Source organism: Macrosteles quadrilineatus, unplaced genomic scaffold (genome assembly GCF_028750875.1).
Source record: "Macrosteles quadrilineatus isolate MER2022 unplaced genomic scaffold, UCM_ALF_1.0 Scaffold_4__1_contigs__length_99947679, whole genome shotgun sequence".
In the NCBI taxonomy this organism is placed as follows: domain Eukaryota; kingdom Metazoa; phylum Arthropoda; class Insecta; order Hemiptera; family Cicadellidae; genus Macrosteles; species Macrosteles quadrilineatus.
The window spans coordinates 59475322-59501827 of record NW_026542597.1 but is presented as its reverse complement, the minus strand read 5'-3'; the positions used below and the strand labels follow the sequence as shown (position 1 = coordinate 59501827).

The window sequence follows — 26506 nt, the reverse complement described above, 5'->3', positions numbered from 1 at the left end:
CTCATGATACTTAAGATGATACTTATGAAATTAATGATTATCATGATGATACTAATGATACTCATGATGATTCTCATGATACTCATGATACTAATGATACTTACGCTGATACTCATGATACTTATGATAATCATGATGATACTCATGATACTCATGATGATACTCATTATACTCATGATACTCATGATGATACTCATGATACTCATGATACTAATGATACATATGATGATACTCATGATACTTATGATACTCATGATGCTCAAGATGATACTCATGATACTAATAATACTCATCATGATTCTAATGATACTCATAATACTCATGATGATACTTATGATAGTTGTGATACTCATCATGATACTCATGATGATACTTATGATACTAATGATACTTATCATGATACTCATGATGATACTCACGATACTAATGATACCCATGATGATACTCATGATACTCAAGATGATACTCATGATACTCAAGATGATACTTATGAAATTAATGATTATCATGATGATACTAATGATAATCATTATGATTCTTATGATACTCATGATGCTACTCATGATACTAATAATACTTATGATACTCATGATACTAATGATACTTACGCTGATACGCATGATACTTATGATAATCATGATGATACTCATGATACTCATGATGATACTCATGATACTCATTATACTCATGATACTCATGATGATACTCATGATACTCATGATACTTATGATACTCATGATACTCAAGATGATACTCATGATACTAATAATACTCATCATGATTCTAATGATAATACTCATGATGATACTTATGATAGTTGTGATACTCATCATGATAATCATGATACTAATGATACTCATGATGATACTTATGATACTAATGATACTTATCATGATACTCATGATTATACTCACGATACTAATGATACCCATGATGATACTCATGATACTAATGATACTCATCATGATACTCATGATACTCATTAGTATCATAAGTATCATCATGAGTATCATTAGTATTATGAGTATAATCATGAGTTATCATGAGTATAATCATGATACTAATAATTTCATGATGATACTAATGATACTAATTATGATACTCATGATACTAATGATTCTCATAATGATACTCATTATACTTATGATGATACTAATGATACTCATCATAATACTCATGAAGATACTTATAAAAAAATGATACTAATGATACCCATGATGATACTCATGAAACTCAAGATGATACTCATGATACTAATGATACTCATCGTGATACTCATGATACTCATGATACTAATGATACTCATGATGATACTCATGATACTCATAATACTCATGATACTAATAATACTCATGATACTAATAATACTTATAATGATACTCATGATACTCATGATACTATTGATGATACTCATGATACTTATGATGATACTCATGATATTCATTATACTCATGATGATATTCATTATACTCATGATGATACTCATGATACTCATGATGATACTCATAATGATACTCATGATACTCATGATGATACTCATGATACTCATGATACTAATGATACTTATGATGATACTCATGATGATACTCATGATACTCAAGATAATACTCATGATACTCAAGATGATACTCATAATACTCAAGATGATACTCATGATACTCAAGATGATACTCATGATACTCAAGATGATACTCATGATACTCAAGATGATACTCATGAAATTAATGATTATCATGATGATACTAATGATACTCATGATGATTCTCATGATACTCATTATGATTCTCATGATACTCATGATACTCATGATGATACTCATGATACTCATGATACTAATGATACTTATGATGATACTCATGATGATACTCATGATACTCAAGATGATACTCATGATACTCAAGATGATACTCATGATACTCATGATACTAATGATACTTATGATGATACTCATGATGATACTCATGATACTCAAGATGATACTCATGATACTCAAGATGATACTCATGATACTCAAGATGATACTTATGAAATTAATGATTATCATGATGATACTAATGATACTCATTATGATTCTTATGATACTCATGATGCTACTCATGATACTAATAATACTTATGATACTCATGATACTCATGATGATACTCATGATGATACTCATGATACTAATAATACTTACGCTGATACGCATTATACTTATGATAATCATGATGATACTCATGATACTCATGATGATATTCATGATACTCATGATGATACTCATTATACTCATGATACTTATGATACTTATGATACTCATGATACTCAAGATGATACTCATGATACTAATAATACTCATCATGATTCTAATGATACTCATAATACTCATGATGATACTTATGATAGTTGTGATACTCATCATGATACTCATGATGATACTTATGATACTAATGATACTTATCATGATACTCATGATTATACTCACGATACTAATGATACCCATGATGATACTCATGATACTAATGATACTCATCATGATACTCATGATACTCATTAGTATCATAAGTATCATCATGAGTATCATTAGTATCATAAGTATCATCATGAGTATTATTAGTATTATGAGTATAATCATGAGTTATCATGAGTATAATCATGATACTAATAATTTCATGATGATACTAATGATACTAATGATGATACTCATGATACTAATGATTCTCATAATGATACTCATGATAATTATGATGATACTAATGATACTCATCATAATACTCATGAAGATACTTATGAAAAAATGATACTAATGATACCCATGATGATACTCATGAAACTCAAGATGATACTCATGATACTAATGATACTCATCGTGATACTCATGATACTCATGATGATACTCATGATACTAATGATACTCATGATGATACTCATGATACTCATTATACTCATGATGATACTCATGATACTCATGATGATACTCATGATACTCATGATAATACTCATGATACTCATGATACTAATGATACTTATGATGATACTCATGATACTCAAGATAATACTCATGATACTCAAGATGATACTCATGATACTCAAGATGATACTTATGAAATTAATGATTATCATGATGATACTTATGATACTCATGATGATTCTCATCATTATGATTCTCATGATACTCATGATACTCATGATGATACTCATGATACTCATGATACTAATGATACTTATGATGATACTCATGATGATTCTCATGATACTCATGATGCTACTCATGATACTAATAATACTTATGATACTCATGATACTCATGATGATACTCATGATACTAATGATACTTATGCTGATACTCATGATACTTATGATAATCATGATGATACTCATGATACTCATGATGATATTCATGATACTCAAAATGATACTCATTATACTCATGATACTCATGATACTCATGATACTCATGATACTAATGATACTTATGATGATACTCATGATACTTATGATACTCATTATACTCAAGATGATACTCATGATACTAATAATATTCATCATGATTCTAATGATACTCATAATACTCATGATGATACTTATGATAGTTGTGATACTCATCATGATACTCATGATACTAATGATACTCATGATGATACTTATGATACTAATGATACTTATCATGATACTCATGATTATACTCACGATACTAATGATAACCATGATGATACTCATGATACTAATGATACTCATCATGATACTCATGATACTCATTAGTATCATAAGTATCATCATGAGTATCATTAGTATCATAAGTATCATCATGAGTATCATTAGTATCATAAGTATCATCATGAGTATCATTAGTATAATCATGATACTAATAATTTCATGATGATACTAATGATACTAATGATGATACTCATGATTCTCATAATGATACTCATGATACTTATGATGATACTAATGATACTCATCATAATACTCATGAAGATACTTATGAAAAAATGATACTAATGATACCCATGATGATACTCATGAAACTCAAGATGATACTCATGATACTAATGATACTCATCGTGATACTCATGATACTCATAATACTCATGATACTAATAATACTTATAATGATACTCATGATACTAATGATACTTATGATGATACTCATGATACTCATGATGATACTCATGATACTCATGATACTAATGATACTTATGATGATACTCATGATGATACTCATGATACTCAAGATGATACTCATGATACTCAAGATGATACTCATGATACTCAAGATGATACTTATGAAATTAATGATTATCATGATGATACTAATGATACTCATGATGATTCTCATGATACTCATGATACTAATGATACTTACGCTGATACTCATGATACTTATGATAATCATGATGATACTCATGATACTCATGATGATACTCATTATACTCATGATACTCATGATGATACTCATGATACTCATGATACTAATGATACATATGATGATACTCATGATACTTATGATACTCATGATGCTCATGATACTAATAATACTCATCATGATTCTAATGATACTCATAATACTCATGATGATACTTATGATAGTTGTGATACTCATCATGATACTCATGATGATACTTATGATACTAATGATACTTATCCAATATATTTTTTAATGGACAACTACATTAAACTAGATCCCCTAGGTAGGAAGCAATGGTTTGAAAAATTTGTATTAGTTGGTGTCTGTTGGTATTATGATATTTCCCTTTTTTTTATTTATTTGTTATTTACCGTACTGCTTATTTACTCCTATTTATTCATTCCTATATTTTTTATCTATGTGCAACACTTAATAATATCATAAATGGTTCACTGCCAAATATATGCATTCCTTGATTGCAATAGTACTACTTCAACTTTTTGTACTAGTTCTCAAACATTACGGTGTAAGGTGAAGACCCCTTACAAGAATAATTCTTTTGAAAGAAAACTAGTTGTTTTGCCCGGGTGGTGGGGGCATGAGAATGACTGGCTGGGTAGCCGGAGGAATTGAAATGCTCCATAGCAATGATTAAGTCACTGTTGCCAGTCCGATTCTGAGAAAAGTCAATAGCTTTTTGAGGGCTCAAAACCGGACCCAGCTGTTCCTGATCATTGGGCTTAAAATAAATGATCCTGACTGATGATGAACCAGGTTGATCTTAGTCAGTAACAAAGCTACATAGATAATCTCACTCCATTCTACAATCTCCTTCGCTCATATTTGGGTTTAAGGCGTGCCCATCTCAAAAAATTGATAATTGATAGTTGATAACATTTATGATACAGAAGAGAATACTGTAATGTGGGACTACTGTAAAAACGCAGTTTAGTACACTAAACCATGGATTATACAGGCAAAGCTCGATCGTACTTATTGCTTATTTTGACAAAGTTTCTTATTAAGACTTTCCATTCAAGTATCTGGTTGATAGGTGTGCTGCTTACAGTTTTCTCAATATTTTGTGTTTCTTATGAGCTTTATATATAGTTGAAGTACATCCAATAAATCAAATTTTTGTGTTAGGCAAGATAAAATTTGTTCACAATTATGTATTTGAGACATTTAGTTTCTATACAAAATTAACTATACAATGCTTTAATGCTCTCCTGTTTTTCTTTTGTTCACTTCCCTCCAGCAATATTGGGCTATCAACAGCACACTTTACTGTACTCACTTACAAATATCGAATCACAATAATCCAATTGCAAACACAGCTCAGACACGTGCTGCTACCTGCCGGAGTGAAGCGCAATGACTGACATATATAATAACAATAAATACCACAGTAATTGCAGTATATGTGCAATGACCTTTTCACGAGCTCTTTGGAAGCGCTTGTGTGCTTGAGTTCCATGTTTGTCCCCTGATTCTTTGCCACTTGCCAATGATTCAGTATTGCAGTTCTATTAATTGCAACTGATTAACCTTCACACAATGGGTATTGGTATTATGTCATGATTATGACATTTTCATAAAGTACAGTACAATACTGTATAAATTTCTAACATAAAGCTTTGACTTTTAGACTTTTGATACCAATGAAAAGACCAGACATCCCATTCCCATGTTAAAGTTGTTGCCAGTTTTTGATTAAAATCCTTAACAAAGTTGATGTGAGCCATTGACAGATTGTGCTGATCTAAATTACTGATTTCTGTCAAATACACAAACCTTTTTACCAATAATTCAAACTGATGGAAAACTTATTGTGACCTTAGCAACTGTTATGACCCATAAACTATGTTAGCAACAATAATAAGGTATACAATTTATTTTTAGACACTAGCACATTCTGTGAATGGCTTACTCAACTTATCTTTTTTAATAAAAAAATGGCAATAGCTGATTCATAGAAACGGGATGTCTACTTCGGTATCCAATAATCAAATAAACTTAATTGTACACACTATTGCTTTTAGGTTTTAGGCTATGATTTTTTTAGGGATGGGGTAGAGTCATATTATTGGAAAGCCCAGATTATCAAGAACCAAGAGGTTCAATTGTATTGAATATTGATTATGTCAAAACCAACTGCATAGTTCGATTTACCACCTAGATGATGTAGGTGTATTTTTTTTGTGATATCAGCTGATTATTATGTATCTATCATTTGTCAAAATACATATTTTGCTTACCTGCCCATCAGTGAAATTTATTGCGCATGCACACTATGATTAATTTTAACTGTGTGATAAATTCCCCATTAAATTGTTGGGTAGATGTTCCCAAGTTGATTGAGATGCAAATATATTGAAACTTGTATCCATAAGGTATAAAGAAGCGTGTGTTTTATGAGAATATACCTGAAAGTTCTAATATTTTAAAGCTTCAAATAAGAGCATGCCATTTCAATGGGGTACTTAACAAAAACACATTTGTTATTTACACATTTTTTTATTTTCTTTTTTTATTATGTGGCTACCACAACAATTATTGAGTACAGAAACATTAGCCTCAGATGAAGTAGTTATGCTCATGTACTATTGGTAATTTTGCTGTTGCAGCAATTGGTTGGCTTAGAAGTAATACCGAAACTTATTATTACCCAAAACGTCATGTAAAAAACTAGAACGTTTTCAATTGTGCTCTTCAAATCCCAATTTCATACAAATGTCTAAACAGTCTCCTTTAAATTTTGGGAAGACCGAGTGTTGACAATCCTATGACTAAATAATTAAAGGTAAATTTTATAAATATTTTAGGTAAATAACAAAACAACAACGTAAAATAAAATAGGAACAAAAACAATATTACTCATGGAGTTGAATAAAATTAAATCAATATCGTATAAAATACAGTCATCAACAAAACAATAGCGTATTGAATTATTCTATCTAAAGTAAAATTATTTCATGATTTTCATAGAACTTTAAAAGTATTCTTGCTTATTCAAATTATTCTCTAAAAATTTGTATTCTGGTAACTACAGTCATTACATTGCGAAGAACAATATTTTAGTTATCTCTTAAAACTGTAAAAATTATTCTTCATTTTATATCTTACCGGAAGTTGGCCCCTGCTAACCCCTATTTATTGTGAGGACTTCTCTGTATTGTTTCTAACAAAACAACAAATATTCTTTGCCCAAATACAACTGAGAATGTTATGGTTTGGCTTAAAACACGAGGCAATGGAAACACAAACACAGAGTAAAAAAATACAAAGACTCAGATATACAATGTTTGATTGTTATAACCATCCTTCAAGATGCTAGCCTACATACAGGTAAATCTAACCTAATACACAAACTACACCAAGAGTGAAGATAGATTATTTTACAACCAAAAGATTAAATTTCAAAATGGCACAGTTTAATCATTTACAATACGAATCTCACTAATTGATACTGATGTTCCATCAGGCATTTGTTTAAAATAATTTATCTTCCCCTGAGTTACTCAGTTCTAGCCCTAACACATCCGACACGATACAAGGCACAAACTTTCCAACAAGGCCTAGACTTGCCAACCCATACACATAAACCATCTCGTTCAAACACATGTTAAAAGAACATTTCATTAATGAAAGTAAGACAAAACAAGTTAGAATGTTACACAACTCTCAAGTTGTTTACATACAAATGAATGCAACTCTCATAAACATATATATTGACATTATATCGCTGACTGTTACAAGCGATTCATTTCATAACCCCAACTACTTAGGGAAAATTATGACAGTAGCTTTAAAAGAAATACCACAGTGCGAAGTTATAATACTTATAAAGTAATTTCAACAAACATTCAGGATCATAAATCGCAGGGGAGAAGCAAATATAAAAAATGTTTTTTAATATAAAATGAAACAAAATATTCATAGAATATCTGTACTTATTTACAACATCAGGACCTCGCGATCAGTTTAAAGTCTATTTTCCTACCTTACTCGTTAACAAGAATGTAAAAGACATAATTTATAAAAATGTATAGTTCAAATGCTTATGGTTAGGAGAAAATCACATAGGAACGAAATCAGTAACAGAAGTCGAACAATTGCATTCATTTAAACCATTAATTTATCCTTATAGATTAAGATAATTATAAAATCTCTTTTCAGTCTGTTTAAAATACCGAGAGTAAATTTGTGTAACGTTTATTTATATTGTACCCATCTTAATAAATATCTTTTAAAAAAAGGATTCAATAATCATTGCCTAGTAAGTTGTTACAAATGTTACACATTATACAGTGGAACCTTGATAAGAAGACCCTCGATAACAAGTCGCCCTTGATAACAAGTGTCATTTTCAAATCCCATTAAAATTATTTTACCCCTAATCACATGTTATTACAAACCTCGATAAGAAGTCAACCTTGATAACAAGTATTATTTTACAATCCCTATGAGAGTCTTGTTATCAAGGTTCTACTGTACATTGTTACAAGATAAAAATATTTTTCCCTCCTCTACTCTTAGATATTGGCACAAGTAATCATCTCCAATAAGGACAATACAATTCTATAGCGTAATTTTTTGCCAATAGAACTAAATTCTGTATCATCCATTTTAAAAACTTTAGCACAAATCCCAGGTATTTTAAACAGAATCACAAAAGTTCACACGTAAATATTAATAAACAATTAAGTAGTAGAGTTCTTCCAGTATTTACATTGCGACTCCGTTGGGATACTTGATGCTGAAGAAAGGTTTGCTGAGCATTCGGTCACAGCACTGGGGCTCTAACAGGTACCCGACGCAGAGGATCACGAGCAAGGCAATGTGGAAGGGAACACTGGCCCGGAACACCCGCCACAGCCACCCACGGGTGGACGAGCCTCGGTCCGGGTCGCTGTCCGGGTCTGACGGCATGAAGCTCATGGGTCCAGAGTCTACGTCGTCACTTCTACAACACAAGTGAATCATGTTATATCAGTTTAAGAATTGAGCTAATTTGTTTATATACTACATCATAAAATAAACATGGAGAGTGTTAAATCATGTAAACTACCTTAAATTAAATTGTACCAACAGAAAAGCCAAAATGTTGTCTTCAAATAACAATGGTTGAAAACGTACCACATTATTTTTTATAAATAAATTACATTGTTATTTATCTCAATAACTTTTTGTAATAGGGACTCACATGATGTAGAACCAAACTAGTACGGTATTCACTGTCAACTGTTTTTGCTCCAAACAAAACACTTAAATGTTTATCGAAAATACTTTCCCATCTCAATTGATAATGATAATAATGATAAATTACAATTGATTCTATTGCTTTATTTCTAGCCATAGGATTAAAAAAGTGAGAAAGGCTTAGCCTCTACACTCAAACATTTTTTGGCTATAAATCACACCATTATTAGTTGTAATGTAATTTAATAATTAGTCAATAATTTAGTTAATATCAGTAAATTGTTGATAATCAATGTATAAATGGTATCTTCTGGTAGGATTAGGCTAGAAGAAAATCTGACCAAGGCTGATAATGTGTAAAGCTACCAAAATACGACTCATACTACAAACCACAGCTGATTGCAAGGCCCTGTGTGTGGCCAATCATAGCAGAGCCATTCATTACTTGGCCACTCCCCCAACTACAATACCCGGCCACTTCCATCGCTATTTATTTATTAAGTGAACACAATTAAAATTACACTGTACAGTTACTCAGGCGCCACCCACCCTGTCCCGACCAGCCTCTATATCATTACCGTGCAATTAGAGGATCTCCTCATTAATACTTGAGATTGTAATTGATTCTTACATTGTATAGATATTTGCTTTATGCTTTCTGATTTAATTTAAATTACAGTATATTGGACTCAAGAGTTATGGGCAATTGATAGTAAATCAACATGTCAAATTAAAGTACCGGTAATTAAATTAGTTTTCATCGTTAAAGTTTTGATATAAATTAAATGTTCCCAAAAAAAGTTTTTTGCAGTTCAAAACTGGACCCAGCTGTCCTGGATCAGTCAGTAACAAAGCTACACAAGCTCTCAATCCTTTACACTCATTCTTGATTCATATCTGGAATAAAATATACAGAGTGTGTCTCTAATAATATGTTGTTTTGTTTTTAATTTAAAATATCCTAAACAATACAAAAAGTCATAAAATTCATGAGTTCCACAAACTATTAACAACAAAATCTACATTCAAAAGCCAAGAAGAGATTGTGGGTGTTTCTGAGCCGTTGATCCGTTAATGCAAAGTGGAAGCTAATCCGGGTAAGTCGTTTCACTCGGGACCGCTTAAGGTTAAGAAACCATTAGAATTAGTGAGTTAGCAGACGCTGGCAAACACAGCTTAGTTAGTCTTTTATTTGGCAAATATTGCCACATAATGTGAGGGTTGTGTACAAATCAGGCCATTCCCATGCGTAGAGCGCGACGAGACACCACTGGCGTCTTCACCCTTGCGACAATTAGTGACAATAATGTCTTACGACATTTGCGCTTATTTGTTTTTAGTTTTATTAGGTAATTAAATTTAAGCTTGGTTTTTCACTTGATCAGTACAGTTTTAGGTCAACTTAGTTTATAATCAACACTCATAAAAATGTATGTTGTCAGTTTATGTTATAATTCATAGGTAAAGATTCTTTTTCACGTTCTAGGTGATTTATTAATATTTCTTATTTTACTCTAAATTGGTTCATGCATTTTTTTGTACTTACAAATTCTACACACAAACATAAAATTTATGGATGGGAATTTAATTATTTTTTGTGTGTTAAATAAGTTTTTCACCATTCAAACAGCAAAATATTTGGGTTTTACATTGACTTTTTAAGTATGTTTTTTTCAAGACATGTAACTAGATTTCAACATAAAAAAAAATAGAAAAAAAGTTTAAAATGGCACATTAACAAAGTAAAGATTTTGTAACAAATATGTTGCATGAATACAAGAACAATTTCTTTACAACTAACTTGAGTTTTTTCAAACATTATAAATTTGGTAATCTAGATCAATGCTTCCCAACCTTTTTCCTGATGTACAATTCAACAAGATACAAATATATTGTGTAACAATTAGTCACCTAGAGGTAGTTTATATGAATATTCGGTTTATTACAATTGTTTCATTTTGCCATCCTAACCAACCCATTTTCCTACTACAAGTAGAATAAAAAAAACAAATAAATAAAATCTTTATTTCCTTACGATATTTTACTAAATGATATTGACAAGAAATCTATACTGTTACTAATAGTAACACCCCATACCCCATAATAGTTCACCCCATTAGTTGAAAATATAAATATTAATGCCATCATAATACAAGGTAAAGACAATTAAAATATAATACAACATTTCAATGAGAAGGATTGATAGAAGCCAACTAGTGAACCTCTGGTCTGTGATATATTGCGGGCTGAAGTTCCCATCATTTCCAAAGAAAGGGCGAGCTTTCCCAAGAAGTTTATATTTTTACAATTGATATATCCAAGTAAAGTTAGCCAACTGAGTACCGGGCACCAGATTTTTAACTTAACTCATACTTTTTATAAACTACTATTATTTCAAGTCAGACATACTTAGCGATGGACCTGATAACACTATTGTTGAAAAAAGGATTATTCTTTTCAAGCAGAAAGGTCAACTTAAGTTTGTTTTTAAAATCTCTAGTAAAAATAACTTAAAATGGCAATAATGATAAACATAAATCTTCAGTCTTTATTGAACTGTTCTATGTAATCATGACTGTAATCCATGATTGTGAAGACTCATCATTGTTTCCCGCATTCGTGGCAAAGTTGACAGCTTATCGCGTGATCGCGCAGATAAAGTCGTGATCATCGGTGAGAGTTAAAACAAACCCTATCTTGAGAAAATCCCAATCAAACGTAATCCAGCTCAAAGATCAAGAATATATTAGGCCTAATCCAAATATTTCTTGAGTATTAATAAGATAATTTTAAAGAGGAAACATATTGCAACTTGTCAGGCTACAAACGACTGCTATTACAGATTCTCAAAATCCCTCTACATAACTCTATGAAACACAACATGCGTTTACTGTGTATATAGGGGAGGGTGGATTTTACCAATCTGATAATACCGCAACCCTCTAGGACTAGCCGGAAGTAATGTTTAAAACAGTTCCGGGCTAGAACCTAGCCTTCTAGGTTGTAAAGGTGGTTTAAGAATTGTATCTTACTTGTGAGCCAGTGATGACGTAGAGGTGCGCAGGGAGGATGTCTGATGGTCCTCACTCAGAGCTACTTTCACTATCAGCTTCCTACAGGTGTTTTGCAGCAGCCTCAGCTCCGTCTCTGCCTCGTCTATCCTCTGCAGCACAAAGAAACATGTCAAACATGAAGCAAACACCTGTATTGTGGTGTTTTTCAGTAAAAATCATTGAATGAAGATAGAATAGCTTTAGTTAGGTCATGTTTAGTGACAAGGACTCTTAATTCCTTAGTTTGAACATGGATGGTGGATATTCACTTTTTTCTCATAGGAGTTGGCACGTTGATCTTTAGTCACTGATTAAATTAAACATCGGGAGATATAAGTGTGTAAATAAATTTACTGATACCTGAACTACTGATGTCACAAGGATCTTGTTTTACTTCAATAACAATAGGATTAGTAATCTCCCATGGAAGATCCAGGTACAACATTACAAGTGTCTGAACTTCAGAACAAAGCATGAAGAATCTTCACATTATGAGTAAAATATATCGTATAGCTTTTTAAAGATTTTCTTGGAAAATAGAAGTTCAGCTACAAAAAAAAAGTTTAAGTGATGCCTGGGGGCAAAAGTAACACTTTCTCTGTGTTAGTTCCATTATACTAATCTTGCACCTAACATAAATCAATATTTGGTTTCAAAATTGATTCCAGAATATCAAAAAGTTGGCGAAGGATGAGTCAATAAATCAAACTAAATCTAGTCAACGTTGATTGCATGTTATCAGATCCACTCACCCTAGTTATGTCCTTGATGGCTTGACTGTTGGGACTCAATACAGTGTCCAGTTGGTGAGCGAGCCGTCGCAGCGCGCTGAGTCTTCTCTCTCTCTCACTCTCCAGCTCCGAGCCTGAGTCAGAGATACCAGAGTCTGACTCTGGACAGCCTTCTGACACCAGGATCACAGGAGTGGTGGCGTTCAGGGCGCAGAGACTCTGCTGAAACAAACAATTCACACTCTGTTGAAACTAATAATCTAGAAACACTATCAAGAGTGCACATGCTCAACAGAAATCAGTAGCTTACATAAGCACACTCCATCTATGACTCTCTCTATGTAAATTTTGAATCTAAAACTGGCAACATAGCTTTGATATATGAACCGAATGTCTATAGTTCTATTCATAATCAAAGGTATCACTGAGAGACACTCCTAGAGCTGATGTATACTACTTTTTAATTTTCTGCAGAAAGATTAGGCTATAAATCTCCACTGAAAAAAATAACTAAATCTAGCAATGGGCTAAAGATTCCCAGAAGATTGGTATTGGTGCTGTCAACACTGCTACAATAGATAAGTTGACCAAGAGGTTAGTTTTAACCAAATTAAACTCTCAAATTGATGGGGGATTTTAAATAAATTCTTACCCACCCCGTGGTGTGGCTTTTATCAGATCCCTCATTACGAGTGGAGAGTGGGAGGGAGAGTTAGAAATAGCCTGCCTAACTTTTTTTTCTACACATTTTATTCCAAACGATTTTAAAATCTCAGGTAAGTGTAAACATTTACAACTGAGTAAACCTGTTCTTTAGCTAATTTAATTATATTTATTTTATTCCTTCCTATGATTCTTTTTCTAACAAATCCAAATCCTAACAGTAAGCTCACGAGCAAAGTTTGCTTGGAAACCCAGTCAATTTAGTTTCACCACTGTGCCTTAATAAATAAATACACTCATATTTCATAAGTTTTAACTATTCACAATTAAACTCTTTATTTCTAAACTGAATCTCACCTGTGAGCGGAGGTCTTGTTTCTCACTGAGCACCTTGGCAACATCAATGACTGAGGAGGCCACGTTCTGCACACCGACGCCGTCACGCAACGCAGAGTCCAGCATGCGCAGAGTCTGTTGGTCCGAGCGCAGAGCTACTGTCAACTCCGTCAGTTGAGACTCTAGTGTCTGCCACGTAGCTGACAGCTGTGATAGACTGTCTAGCTGCTCTGACACTCTGCAACAATAAACATATGTCAAGAAACTGACGTAAAAATATACTCCCTCAGGAAATTTTAAAATTATCCTTTCAAAATCTAGATTTTGACGTCTGAAGTACTTACAAGAACCATTCTTCACAGTTAATAAAATTGTAATATGCTTCAAGAAAAAATAAAAATCTAGATTGTTTTCTGCGACTTAAATAGACAATTCAATGCAATGATGATTAACGATGATATTTAAATACAAGGTGTCCAGAAAATAATGGGTAGCCTTATATTTAATGGTTTTGAGAGTCCTGTTGTTAAAAAGTGCTGTAGGTTGGTATAAATAACCCAGAAATATGATAACGTTCAACTGTGTTCTTTGATCACTATGATGTTAAAGTTGCTAAGGTTGGATGGTTTTTTATAATGTAACAAGGAATTTTAAATCACATCTTTTTGTAAAATCGTTCTTTAAAGTGTGACAGTGAGTGTAAAATATTAACAAAGACCTTTATTGAATCTACTATAAGTAAATTAGGAGTTTACAAGATAAGCTTGAAGATTTAATAATGATGACCGCCTCAGCACATCTGCAATCAATTATAACAAAGAAAAAATTAAATAAATGTTTTTTTTATTTGAAAATGGCAATGAGAAAAGTGGTTGATAATGTTAGCACATCTGGTAGGCGTAATAAATGAATATTTGGATATAAGACATAGTCAACACTTTTTAAATACTATAGTTGACTGATCGTTTGAGAACAATTGCATATAGCATAATATATTTCAAATTAAAGTACTAAAATTAACCAGTATCAGAATATTCAAACATTGTCTTAAGCCTTGATATAGAGCTCCCAATATTATTTATTATTTTCCATTTTGGTTTCAAGTTGTATCTGTTTTTGCCCAGTGTCAATCTTGAAAAGCACATTCTGGCAATAAGGCAGCATCGTATGACCCCAGAGTCCGGCCCAATAATCTGCTCCCTCAGTAAAAAGAGGGTTCTGGCCATCAAGTTGACGTTAAAAAACAATCTTCCACCCTAAGTAAAGTGTTATTGCTGTGGCCGCAGTCCACTTACTGACCACAACGCCATGTGTCATTGCACACAATGTATTCTACATCATTTGTCAAGCTTGTTGCTTTAATACAACTTTTTCATAAGGATTAAAAGAATATAAATCTCAATAACAGATTATATAAAGTAATTTAAGTTTTTGTGTGTTTTTATACAAATCATTTTAAGCAAAAATATCCAGCAAACTAGTTTAATAGCTCAATGGGTTGACAATCGTAACTAATAATTTAGAACGACTGAATTTAATGATTTTCTAAATCAATTATGAATAATTTAGACATTTTCCTGGGAGTTGAATAAGTAGCAAGAATTAATCAGATATTAAGATATCTTTTTATTTAGATTGGCTAATTTAGGCTATCGAAGTAGAAGAGAGCCAAGGCATTCATTTAGAGTCTAGAATACATAGATAAATCAAAACAATAAAATGAAATTTTTGGAAAAAAGTTACACGTCAAAAAATATTGATTTTGGTATAAACATAAAAGCTTTATGCCAAACATGTTATAACCTTTTTACCCATCCAAGATGGGTAACTGTTCACACTGTGAGATATACCACAAAGTCCCAACAATTTAAGATAGTTTATTTTGTTAGTATTCTCTTATTTTCATGTACCAATGAAATGTTTCAAGTTTTTGTAGGACAGTCCAAACGACCCTGGTATTGTGACCATCTGTTAATCTTTTGTTCAAAAGCATCATTAAATGGGAACCCCAACAACAACCACCATCTGTATCTAGAATCAAGCTATTTTGGGATTGAACCAGCAACCCTCAGATTTGAAGGTGAGCGCTATGACCACAATGCTGACTCACCTCTTGTTGGTCTCGTCCCAGACGTAGTAGAGTTCGTTGATATCCTCCTTGAGCCGCTGAGCAGCTTGTAGTCCGGCCTCACTCTGCGCAGAGTCTGTGAAGAACTTGTGAACAGCTGAGTTGACCTCCACCAGCTGAGCTTTGCGCTCTCTCAGGTTGGCTTGCTCAGTCTGCAACACAAGGATGGCGACATGAACATCTACTACAGTATCAACTATCAAACTATCACTGGTACTAGCTTTACATACTAGGAGTCTAGGTTCTAACGGGGAATTATTTTATACATTACTTCAGACTTGTCCTACAGGATTGCGTCGGTTGCCTCATTATCATATGGATAAAATGGATTGATGATTGGCGGGATTTGGACCCAGGACCTCGAGCTCCAAAGCACTTTACGAGTAGACCAGCTCGCTCCCGAAACTATCACTAGTAATAGAGTTGCATTTTGGGTTCTTGAGTAGACATTTCATCTGTATGGACCAGCTGTAGGATATTTGTTATAGAAAAATAACATAGTTGATTTGGTTAAAAAGTTTCCTAATTTGTCAGACATCTTTAATTTAAATCAGCACGTTCTGTTGGTGGCACACTTTAACTACTTCAATTTTAATTTTGATTAAGAAGCTTTTGACAACTTTTACATGCTGGTGAAATACTTCTGACAGTGACCAAAGGTATTGGACAAAGCAACTGTCTCCATGTTAAATATACTTCCAAAGGAGTTGTTAATGGTTATTAGCGTGAGACATTGCAGTGATTCTAATGTAACACACATAACTTGTTTGAAGCTTCTGTGTCAAATGTTGTCTTGTAGGTACTAATTGCTTAAGATAAAAAATCTTTAATTTTGAACATGTATCAACATAGGTCATAGATGAAAAAGTCACAAAAATAATGAAAGACCATAGTTTTAATACATAATAATTCGTTTATCATTGAAGGTCTCATAAGAGTTAACGCTGTTACAATTAGAACATTCTGGTAAGATCCAAGACTCTGGGGTGGGGGATAAGTGAGGCTGTAGGGGAGGGTGGACAACGTGACCCGAATACAACCCTCTTGCTGCCTTTAGAAAAATACGTCCCCATCCCACCTCCCTGAAGAATTTGTAATTTACATATTTTAGCCATTGATCACAAAGCCTACAGCCAGTTTTCTTATTTTCCAACAATATTGTAACTCTGAGAAAAAATACGCAGTCCATTTTAAGCAATAATTTGTAAATTAAATCAATTTGCCTTATTTAGTGAAGTAAATTTCTGCTTAAATTCAACTGCGATTTCTTGAGAACTTCAATATTGACTTATGTGGATTTTACGATATCTGTGAGCACTCCATTCTTAACAACCCAAGTTGTATCATGTTTGGGCTCTTGTCAAACTGGACTGAGGTGTTTGACAATGAAACTCACCTAAACATGTAATACCTTTTGATTGTTACAATTGGAACTGCTGACAGGTAGGCTATTTTGTAAGATCTAGTTTAGCTTGAAGTACAAAGTTCCACAAGTTAACAAATAATTTTGTAAGTTCAACTTACAACACTTGCAGAATAGCCATCTTCACAGAATGGCCATCTACTTGTAGTGAACTAATTACAAATCAGACCGATTAAACTGGTTCTGTGCTGTTGCTGTACGGTTAGTTGATTGACCTCTAGAATACAGTTTACAGTCTATTGACACATTATTGGTTCAATAATTTCATAAGTGGAAACCGGCAGTTCTTTAAAACGACTTACTCATAAGATCATAGACCAAAAATGGTTGTAACACAAATACAGAACCTTGATCGATGTCTAAACTAGTAAACTGGGGCAAGACTAGTTCTAAGAGTGTCTCATAGCAAAGCCACCATAGTCCATAGTAGTAGAAAGGTTACACAAAGAAGTCTTAATGCAGCCTTGACATCAAACACCTCATATGGGAAGTTGCAACTTAGTGAAAGTGATGCCATATTGAACAGCTGTGAAGCTAGATTTTATATCTTTTGCAACAGTAACTTCAAAAGGATATTTCCCACAAAATGTTTTTGTCAGGCAAGATAAGTTTATGAACTCAATAAATTTATCCTTGTATATTTAGCCGATAAAAATTGTAAACGTTCAATAAATACATTTTATACTTCTAAATGTCACAGTAAATCTAACAGGGTGTATTATAGAAGCTACCTCTGGTCACTTACAAAAACTAAATCCAATAATCTAAACCACCTCAAATAGAACCATCTGTGATGCAATACCTCAAAAGTAGCATAAGGCAACTTCAAGGCCAAACTGCCAAACACAAACCTTATAATTGTATCATATGGAAAATTTTACAGTGAGGATAAACAGATCTTGTAAATTGTAAATAAATAGATCTTGCAGGGCACACATCAACACAAGAACTCTTCCCCCACCACTGACGATTTGTATTTTGAACAGTCATCTCAACAATTAATTGTGTGTGGATTAATATAACCACACGAGTCTAAGGGCATGACTCTCAGTATTTGTGATAGTTTTCCTCATCCCTTCCTACACATAATCCTAATTGACACAATCTTAAACCTCTGCTGTGCACTCGTTAGGTTTTTTTTAACCAGATCGTACCTTGACTTGTACAATCTTGAGCTCCAGCTGGTCTCGGTCCTCCAGCGTGTCGCTCCTAGTGTCTGCCACTCTAGAGGTAAGGTCTGCCAGTTCTACTCTCAGAGCCACCATCTCTCTCTGTAGCGACCTCATCCTCTCCAGCTCATCCGTCCTCATCCTCAGGTTGTGCCACTGCTCCATCATGCCTGCAACACAACAACACGTTTGAAGAATACCACAAGCTTCACAGTTGTCAATAGTACAATTGACTAATTAAACGATATATATTTCAATTAGCATTGATCAATTCAATTAGCAAGATAATCAAAATACTTGTGAGGTATATACAGTAGACTTCCTCTTATACGGACTAGATCGGCAGGAAGTGGCCAGTACTGAAACAACTGTTCTCGTGGGAAAGATTTGATACCAGTGATCACATGTCTAAATACAATGCTCTCCTGAATTTAAGTTGAATATCACAGTAAAGATTCTTTTTTTATGAGTTTTTGGGGACGTCGGTTTAACTGGAAAACCCATTATTGGGACTGGCCTCGGTCCCGAGGAGTCCGGATAAGAGGGAGTCTACTGTACTGTACAAAAAACAATCTCATTTCATATTGAGTAAGATCTCATCGATAGTACACAAACAAAAGACAACTGTGATCTCTAAGATCTGGTGATTTGCACATACGAAGCTGTCAAATCTCATGCCAAAAAATGAATACCACAACAACCTGTATAAAATAAGGTGTCACCAACATTTTCAAGTAATTAGTTTTCAACACCTGATTATTGTGACAAGAATAGCAATAATTGAAATATCAACTCAGGGGAGATTTGAAAAACATACAGTTTTCCTCAAAAAATTGTGTGCATTTGTTTTTAAATTTCTAAAATTACTAGGCCTACATTTTAGATAACTGGAAATTTCCTGTTTATTCATTACGAAGTCACTTTAAAGAGACCACATTTAAATAGTTTATCAAGGAAAATTCAAGAATGTTGCATCATTTCAATGGAATTAAATAGCAGGTGCAAAAAACTGTTAATGTTTCTATTGGGTAATTTTTCGTCTACAATTTCAGTCAGTACATTTTTGTAAAAGAGTTTTATCTCAAATATAATTGAGACTATCCCCTGTATTTACAGTTCAAATTGTTATATTAGAAGAGAAATTGAATGCCAAATAGGCTGCATCCAATGCATAGTCAAATGTTATTCATGTGAAATTCTTGAAGAAGTTAATTTAAAAATGGGTTGTTTACATTTTCAAGTTTTTTTTTCACAATGCTCCCTCTATTTTTTCACATTATTATTGTACCACAGGACTTAATATCGAAAAGTTTAAGATGCCTTTAAAATTCAAAAGTACATTCTTGATTGGGAGAAATCATTTTCGTGTCTTATAAAGAACAAAAAGTGGCATATCCTGTTTGTTGACAATAGAGAAATGTAAATTGTGTTAATCACGCCTGAATATTAAAAGCCCTGATTTACACACAATACACTAAAACATCAGATATTTTAACAGGTTCAATCTAACAAAGTCAACAAGCTGCATTCAAGTTTTACATGATCCAAATTGGTACTTTGGTATTGTAGCGACCACAACAATAAATCAACTTCCAAATAAAATAAATAAAAAACATCCTAACCCAACCACCTAAAAATTAGTTTTGTTTGAGTAACTCGTATTTTGAAGTTCAAAAGAAAACTGTGGCTTTAAATTAGTTTGTGCTAAATCTCAAATCAAACATGTGTGCAAGCCTAAAACTTTCTCAGCATGATATATAAACTACAGGGATGTAAATTATCGAGGTAGTAAAATTAGAAAGCAGGTTGCAGAACTGGCAATGGTAATTAAAGAGGCATCATCATTATAAAGAAATTAAACCAGTTTTACTACCATGTCGGCTTCCCATGCTAATCATTTTTAGAGTTACTGTACGTTCAAGATGAAAACAACAGAACTGGAAGTAGGCTTACTGTTTTAGCTTTCAGTAAATATTTCATCACATCTTCACTATCATTTGTTTAAAATTTTAGTGGTGCTATAAAACAAGAATTTTCAGTGATAACATACCTAACATGTATTGCAATATTTAGCAGCCTAAAATCAGCATGACTATAAAACCGTAATTGAATAACAATTAGTAGGCTTGTAGCTCATAACGATCGATGAAATATACAACGGTGCTCATTACATTTAAGGTTCCACGTTAAACGTTTATACTGTAGTTAGAGCTATTAAACTGTTTACCGACATATTTGTGTGGTAAAAGGGTAAATTTACTACTATAAATAATTATAATAACCTTATCTACATTTTTAAGTTAATCAAACTATTAAATAGTTCTTCCTTTTGTTTATCAAATAAAAAACTAATACTGTCACAATACATGTCCAAACACTTGTACCTATTCCTTTACAGCTTATTGAACCACAGATTCTGATTCTCATGGAGTTTTAAGTATTAAAAAATATAATTTTTACAGTACAGTATAGTAAAACACGCTGTTAATATTTTCAACCTTTTTGAATCTTGGAGTATAAAAACTGAGAACTGAAGCATCTCGTTCTAATTTCATATTTCAAATATTTATATATTTTAAAAACCATTTACATGCATGAAAATTATACATAAAATGATATCTATCACAAAAAAAATATCTTTATCAAATGGAGCAGGCCCAATAGGCCTATGTAATTTTCATTTAGACAATAAACATTTACCAACACATTATTCAAGTTTATGACACAATGGTAAGGGAGGAAGTTATGCAGCCAGGTGTTAGCGCCTGTTCAACAATGGGACGAGAGTGACGTAACAGTTACGCAAGAGCGTAACATTGTCGCTACGCTCGCTACGCTGATCTCACAGTAGCGTAACGCATCGCTTAGCCACACGTCATGTTGTAGGCTATTGTCAGGACAACATTGTAGCAAGAAGATAATATTGTTTTAGTAGTAAACTGTTTATGTTATGCACCTTTCACGTGGCTTTCACATTTAATTACTATACCCAAGTAAAATACAGTTATAGTTCAAGCATTTAAGTGGGTTACACCTCTTGAGATAAAAAAATGGATATTGTTGATTCAGTAGTAGTGTCTTATAAAGTGCATTTTATGTAGGCCAACCTTGCACGTGAAATTAGTATATTGTCGAAATCCAAGCAAAGTACTGTAAGAGGGTTTATAGTTTGTAAAACATCAGTCATTAGACGATTACGAAGTGGAAACAATGTTAAAAACATTCCTGTTGTGAAAAACGTCTATAGCCCAATGACTTAATGAGGATGTACTTAACTTTGCAACGTGTAATACGAACAGTTCACCAATAATTGTTATTAAGATTTTGTGATAGTGACAGCTGACAGCGAATGTTATAGAACCTAAATAATATTTTATCATAAAGGTTCAGTGTGGTTTGGACGTTGTGTAAGCCAGTGGAAGCTCGTCTCTAAACTGAACACGGAACTCACTCAACAAGGGAGAAGTTGTTCAATGGTTTTCCTATCCTACAGAGCTCGACATAAACAGCAATAAATAAGTCAACAGAGCCGCAGAGTACCGGAAACTTAACGGGGATCTGTTTATAGAATACAGTAAACATAAACCTTTCTCAGGACTAGACATTCTAATCCTCACATAACAACTAGTTCACAGTACCGAAATACGTTAACACCAACATTAGATAAGGATTTTCTATATCATTCTAATAGCTTTTCTGAGTAAGTATTATTTATGATTAAGTGTAATTTTGTAATAAGTTTGATCGTTAAATTATCAAAAGCATAAACGCAATAAATATGTGTGTTAAATAAGGTCGTTAAAAATGGCGGAATTATTTGAGTAAAGTAGGCTCTTCAGCTATGAGACATTGCACATTTCAAGAGGTAAACATAAGTAAAGAACAATAACGAAAATACAAAATGGAATATTAATAAACTAGGTGGATTCTTAATCATACAGTACCCGGATAAGATTGCTCACGTATGCGTGCTACTCAAATCGCTTTGACTGTTGATGTCGAACTAGCAAAAATGATGTATCTGCAAGAGTAAAACTTTCGGCCGGGTAACGTTTCAAATTACCATGTTTGACTAATTGAAATGTTATTTCCACCTACTAGGAATCCTATAATGTCTACATTAGAGAAAGGTAGCAGGTAAAACATTTCGATAAATAATCTTACATTCTAAGCATTTAAGTAGGCCTATATTAATCGAAAAAAAAACAATTTAGGCGCATTCTGACGGTACACCGAATGACGAGGATTCAAAACAATAATATTATAAATTAAATTAAAAACTCAAAAGGTTTGAGAATGAAATAGAATTGTAATTTATGAATATAAAAACATTGTGAACGAAACAAATGTTACATTCTTTTCCCACACAAGATCGTCGTAGTTGCGATTTTATCACCAGGCAGCAAGTTTTTATCAACGCAAGCAAATTGTTTAGTTCCACAACACCTTGTGCTAATAGCGCGAAACTGTGCAAATAGTCGGTCGCTTATTCATTTAGTTTAGTAAACCCCTTATAAGTATAGACTAAATTGATAACATCATGTGTGGTTAAAAGACCCACAGCCTTCTAGATGTTGATAAAAAAGTGAGAACTTTACCAAACCAAGTATCCTTATTAATTATAATATAATTATAATCCTTATTAATTATAATCCTTATTATAATAACTTGTACAATCAACATCGACTAACCGGAGCCAACAGAGAAAGTTTCCATCCTACATAACATGCAAGTTGCAAGTTTCACATCAGTTGCGTGGGAGAGTAGAACAAGTTGCTCTCAAATTCTTCCAACTCAACAAACGTGTCACACTACTCGGGGAAAATACTACTAATTCTTAATAATTCATAGCATTTATATTCAAAATAGAATTTATTTTCTGGAATATTTACGTTTTAAAATTGATCTAAATAGGTTAATAAGGCTAATCCAAATAAGGCCGGGGCCACACTTGTAAAGACATTTAAAGACAAGTCTTGTACATAGTTTTCCCATAAAAAGAATCTTTGTCTCCAAACAATCAGGTGACCACTAAATTAATTATACAATCACTAATTCTAAACTTCGTTTATCATTGTTGCAAAATATCCCACAAACACCAACTACGACTCCTGGTTACTTGACAACTCAAGTAATTTCGATGTGATCTATAATGGATTTAGTTGGATGCAAGTTTCAAACAGTTACTTTTGGCTAATCCTACTGGTTTTGTTTCAACAAAATAAAGCAAATACTGTAAGCAAATACTCAATAGCACAACACCAGTATGCATTCACAACTGTAATTATAACTTAATGAATTAGTTTGCCGCGGTGTTCGCCGAAAGCATGACGGCAACCACGCATGAGCATGCCCCACAGACCAAGTAGAATGTTTATTTCACTTAGCACTCCACTACTTTCTTTCTCATCATCGGAGCCGTCTCGCTTTTTACGGCGCGAACCTCATACTTTCTCTGGCTGATCATCGTTGTGTGGCGCTCTCGCTAACTAATGGACTTATAAATGTTGCACCGTCCGTCCGTTTTTGGTAGTCGCCACCGGTGTTGGGGAATCGAGTCCGTTTTCTGATGAAAGACCCGTTCGTTCCTTTCCCAGACCATTTATACCGATAGTGATAGTTTTGTTGAAATTTGAAAAAAAAAATCATAAAACAAATTTGTTTACCCGAAATATGACTTCAAATTGCCCCTAAACATTAAGGTTTTCATTTGTAAAATTTAAATATAATTTAAAAGGAGATAATTATACCAAATTTGAACAAGAGAAAGAGGATCACGGCTTAGTTAACGTTAACGTTGACACTGTTTTATATTAATAATAACTGTATGTTTTAAATTGACACACCCGTTGAAATCCGTAATCAGCAACACGTCAAATGCTTACAGCAAACGAGAAAACGACATAGTGTGAGATGAGAAAACGACCGGTTTTTAAAAAACACTTTCCATTTTGGTGTCCTTGAATTCCAGAAAAGCCCTAAGTCCTCAAAGTAATTTAATTGACCCAGAATTCAACTAACACTCGTCGCACAGCCTTACGACATGTCACCTTACCCGTCTTTTGTCTGTGCGTGTCTCACGTAACAAAATGACGTATCGATGTCGTCGTAGTTACCCTACTCACTTTGGTGCTCGGTTATGTTTTAGAACTCATTGTCTACTTAAACATACACTTATTCACTCACTCACATGTACAGAAGCAAGTTGTTAGTCGCTGGTCTATTATCCGCTACGCTACAGTTAGTTAAGGCGATAGTCGGGTCAGTTTATTGGATTATCACCCCACACGCGATGTAACGTGAGTGTAGTGCTAATTGTAAGTCCACGACCATCATAAATCTGACAACGCTAACTCAACAAAATCGTTTTACGATAGTTGTCAAAAATTTACATTATTTGTACATTGTACACAAACCGAATAAGTTATATATTGCAATTTCCTCCACCTTGTTTATCTCAACGGCTGAAACTCACCCCAGACCCCATATTCTCAGATCAACGAAATAAAATTTTAGTTCCAGTTGGCTGAGGCAGAGTGCACTCAACACCGCGTCGCTCAGAGTCCCGTCAGGGGTATTCACGCTTGCACAACGATTTCTCTCGATCACAATCGCGATTTCCGACATCTGCACAAAGGGAATTTGCATTTCACTCGTAATAATTGTGCCAACGAATCAGCGTCTCAAATCAAATCGGAAGGTCTTTACAAGTAATACCAATACCATTGCCGACGGATACTGAAGTAGACATGGCATCCATCTAATTGTTTCGGTAGCTGAGTGGTAAGGTTACATTGCTCACCTTCAAATCTAAAGGTCGCTGGTTCGATTCCAAGCGAGATTGTTACTGGTCCCAGATGCCATTCATCATTGGACTATCAATTAATGATGTTATCTGACAAAATGTCGACGTCGCGTCGGGGTTTAAACCGTTCCCCTTAACAATCCCTATGGCGTAGATTGGCACAAAATTTATGGACCAGCTGCTGCCAGTATTTCACGCAAAGATAACATACTGTAGTTACATGCACTTTTCAAAGAGTGTGTTGCCATTGGATACTTATCTTTCTTTCAGTTCAACATCGTGTGTTATAGTTGTTGGGGGCAAGAGATAAAAGGCATTTATTTTAAGTAGACAGAGAAAACGATGTTTTATCGCATTACACTCGAATGACTCGAAATAATAATGGAAGTTTAGACTAAATCAACAAACACAGTCACTATAATATACGGGTGCGACAGTTACGGTTGAGAGACGCCGCTACTCGAGGCCCGAAACACGACAGGAAATTGTGAGTACCGTAGTGGGAATCTCCCAACTGAACGTGATTGTCGCCGTTGTACCACACGTTCTGTTAAATAAGACTGGTAACTGCAGTATAGATAGCCTACCAGAGCCTCGGCCAGTGCCAAGTAC

The 26506-nt window shown here is 33.5% G+C and overlaps 1 protein-coding gene across 5 annotated transcripts in view; it reads right to left on the bottom strand.

Moving 5' to 3' along the window:
* Positions 1 to 6881: 6881 nt before the first annotated feature.
* LOC128991621 (uncharacterized) overlaps positions 6882 to 26506 on the bottom strand; it is a 403846-nt gene continuing 384221 nt past the window's right edge. For 4 of the 5 annotated variants that reach the window (XM_054414670.1, XM_054414667.1, XM_054414669.1 and 1 more), the window contains 6 exons: positions 19075 to 19259; positions 16480 to 16649; positions 14391 to 14607; positions 13392 to 13592; positions 12619 to 12749; positions 6882 to 9350 (listed from right to left, as the gene is read on the bottom strand). In XM_054414670.1, coding sequence (XP_054270645.1) covers positions 9113 to 9350; positions 12619 to 12749; positions 13392 to 13592; positions 14391 to 14607; positions 16480 to 16649; positions 19075 to 19259 — 1142 coding nt within the window. In that variant the 3' untranslated portion in view covers positions 6882 to 9112. The remainder of the gene's footprint in view (positions 9351 to 12618; positions 12750 to 13391; positions 13593 to 14390; positions 14608 to 16479; positions 16650 to 19074; positions 19260 to 26506) is intronic. The other variant, XM_054414668.1, reaches the window with a different exon arrangement.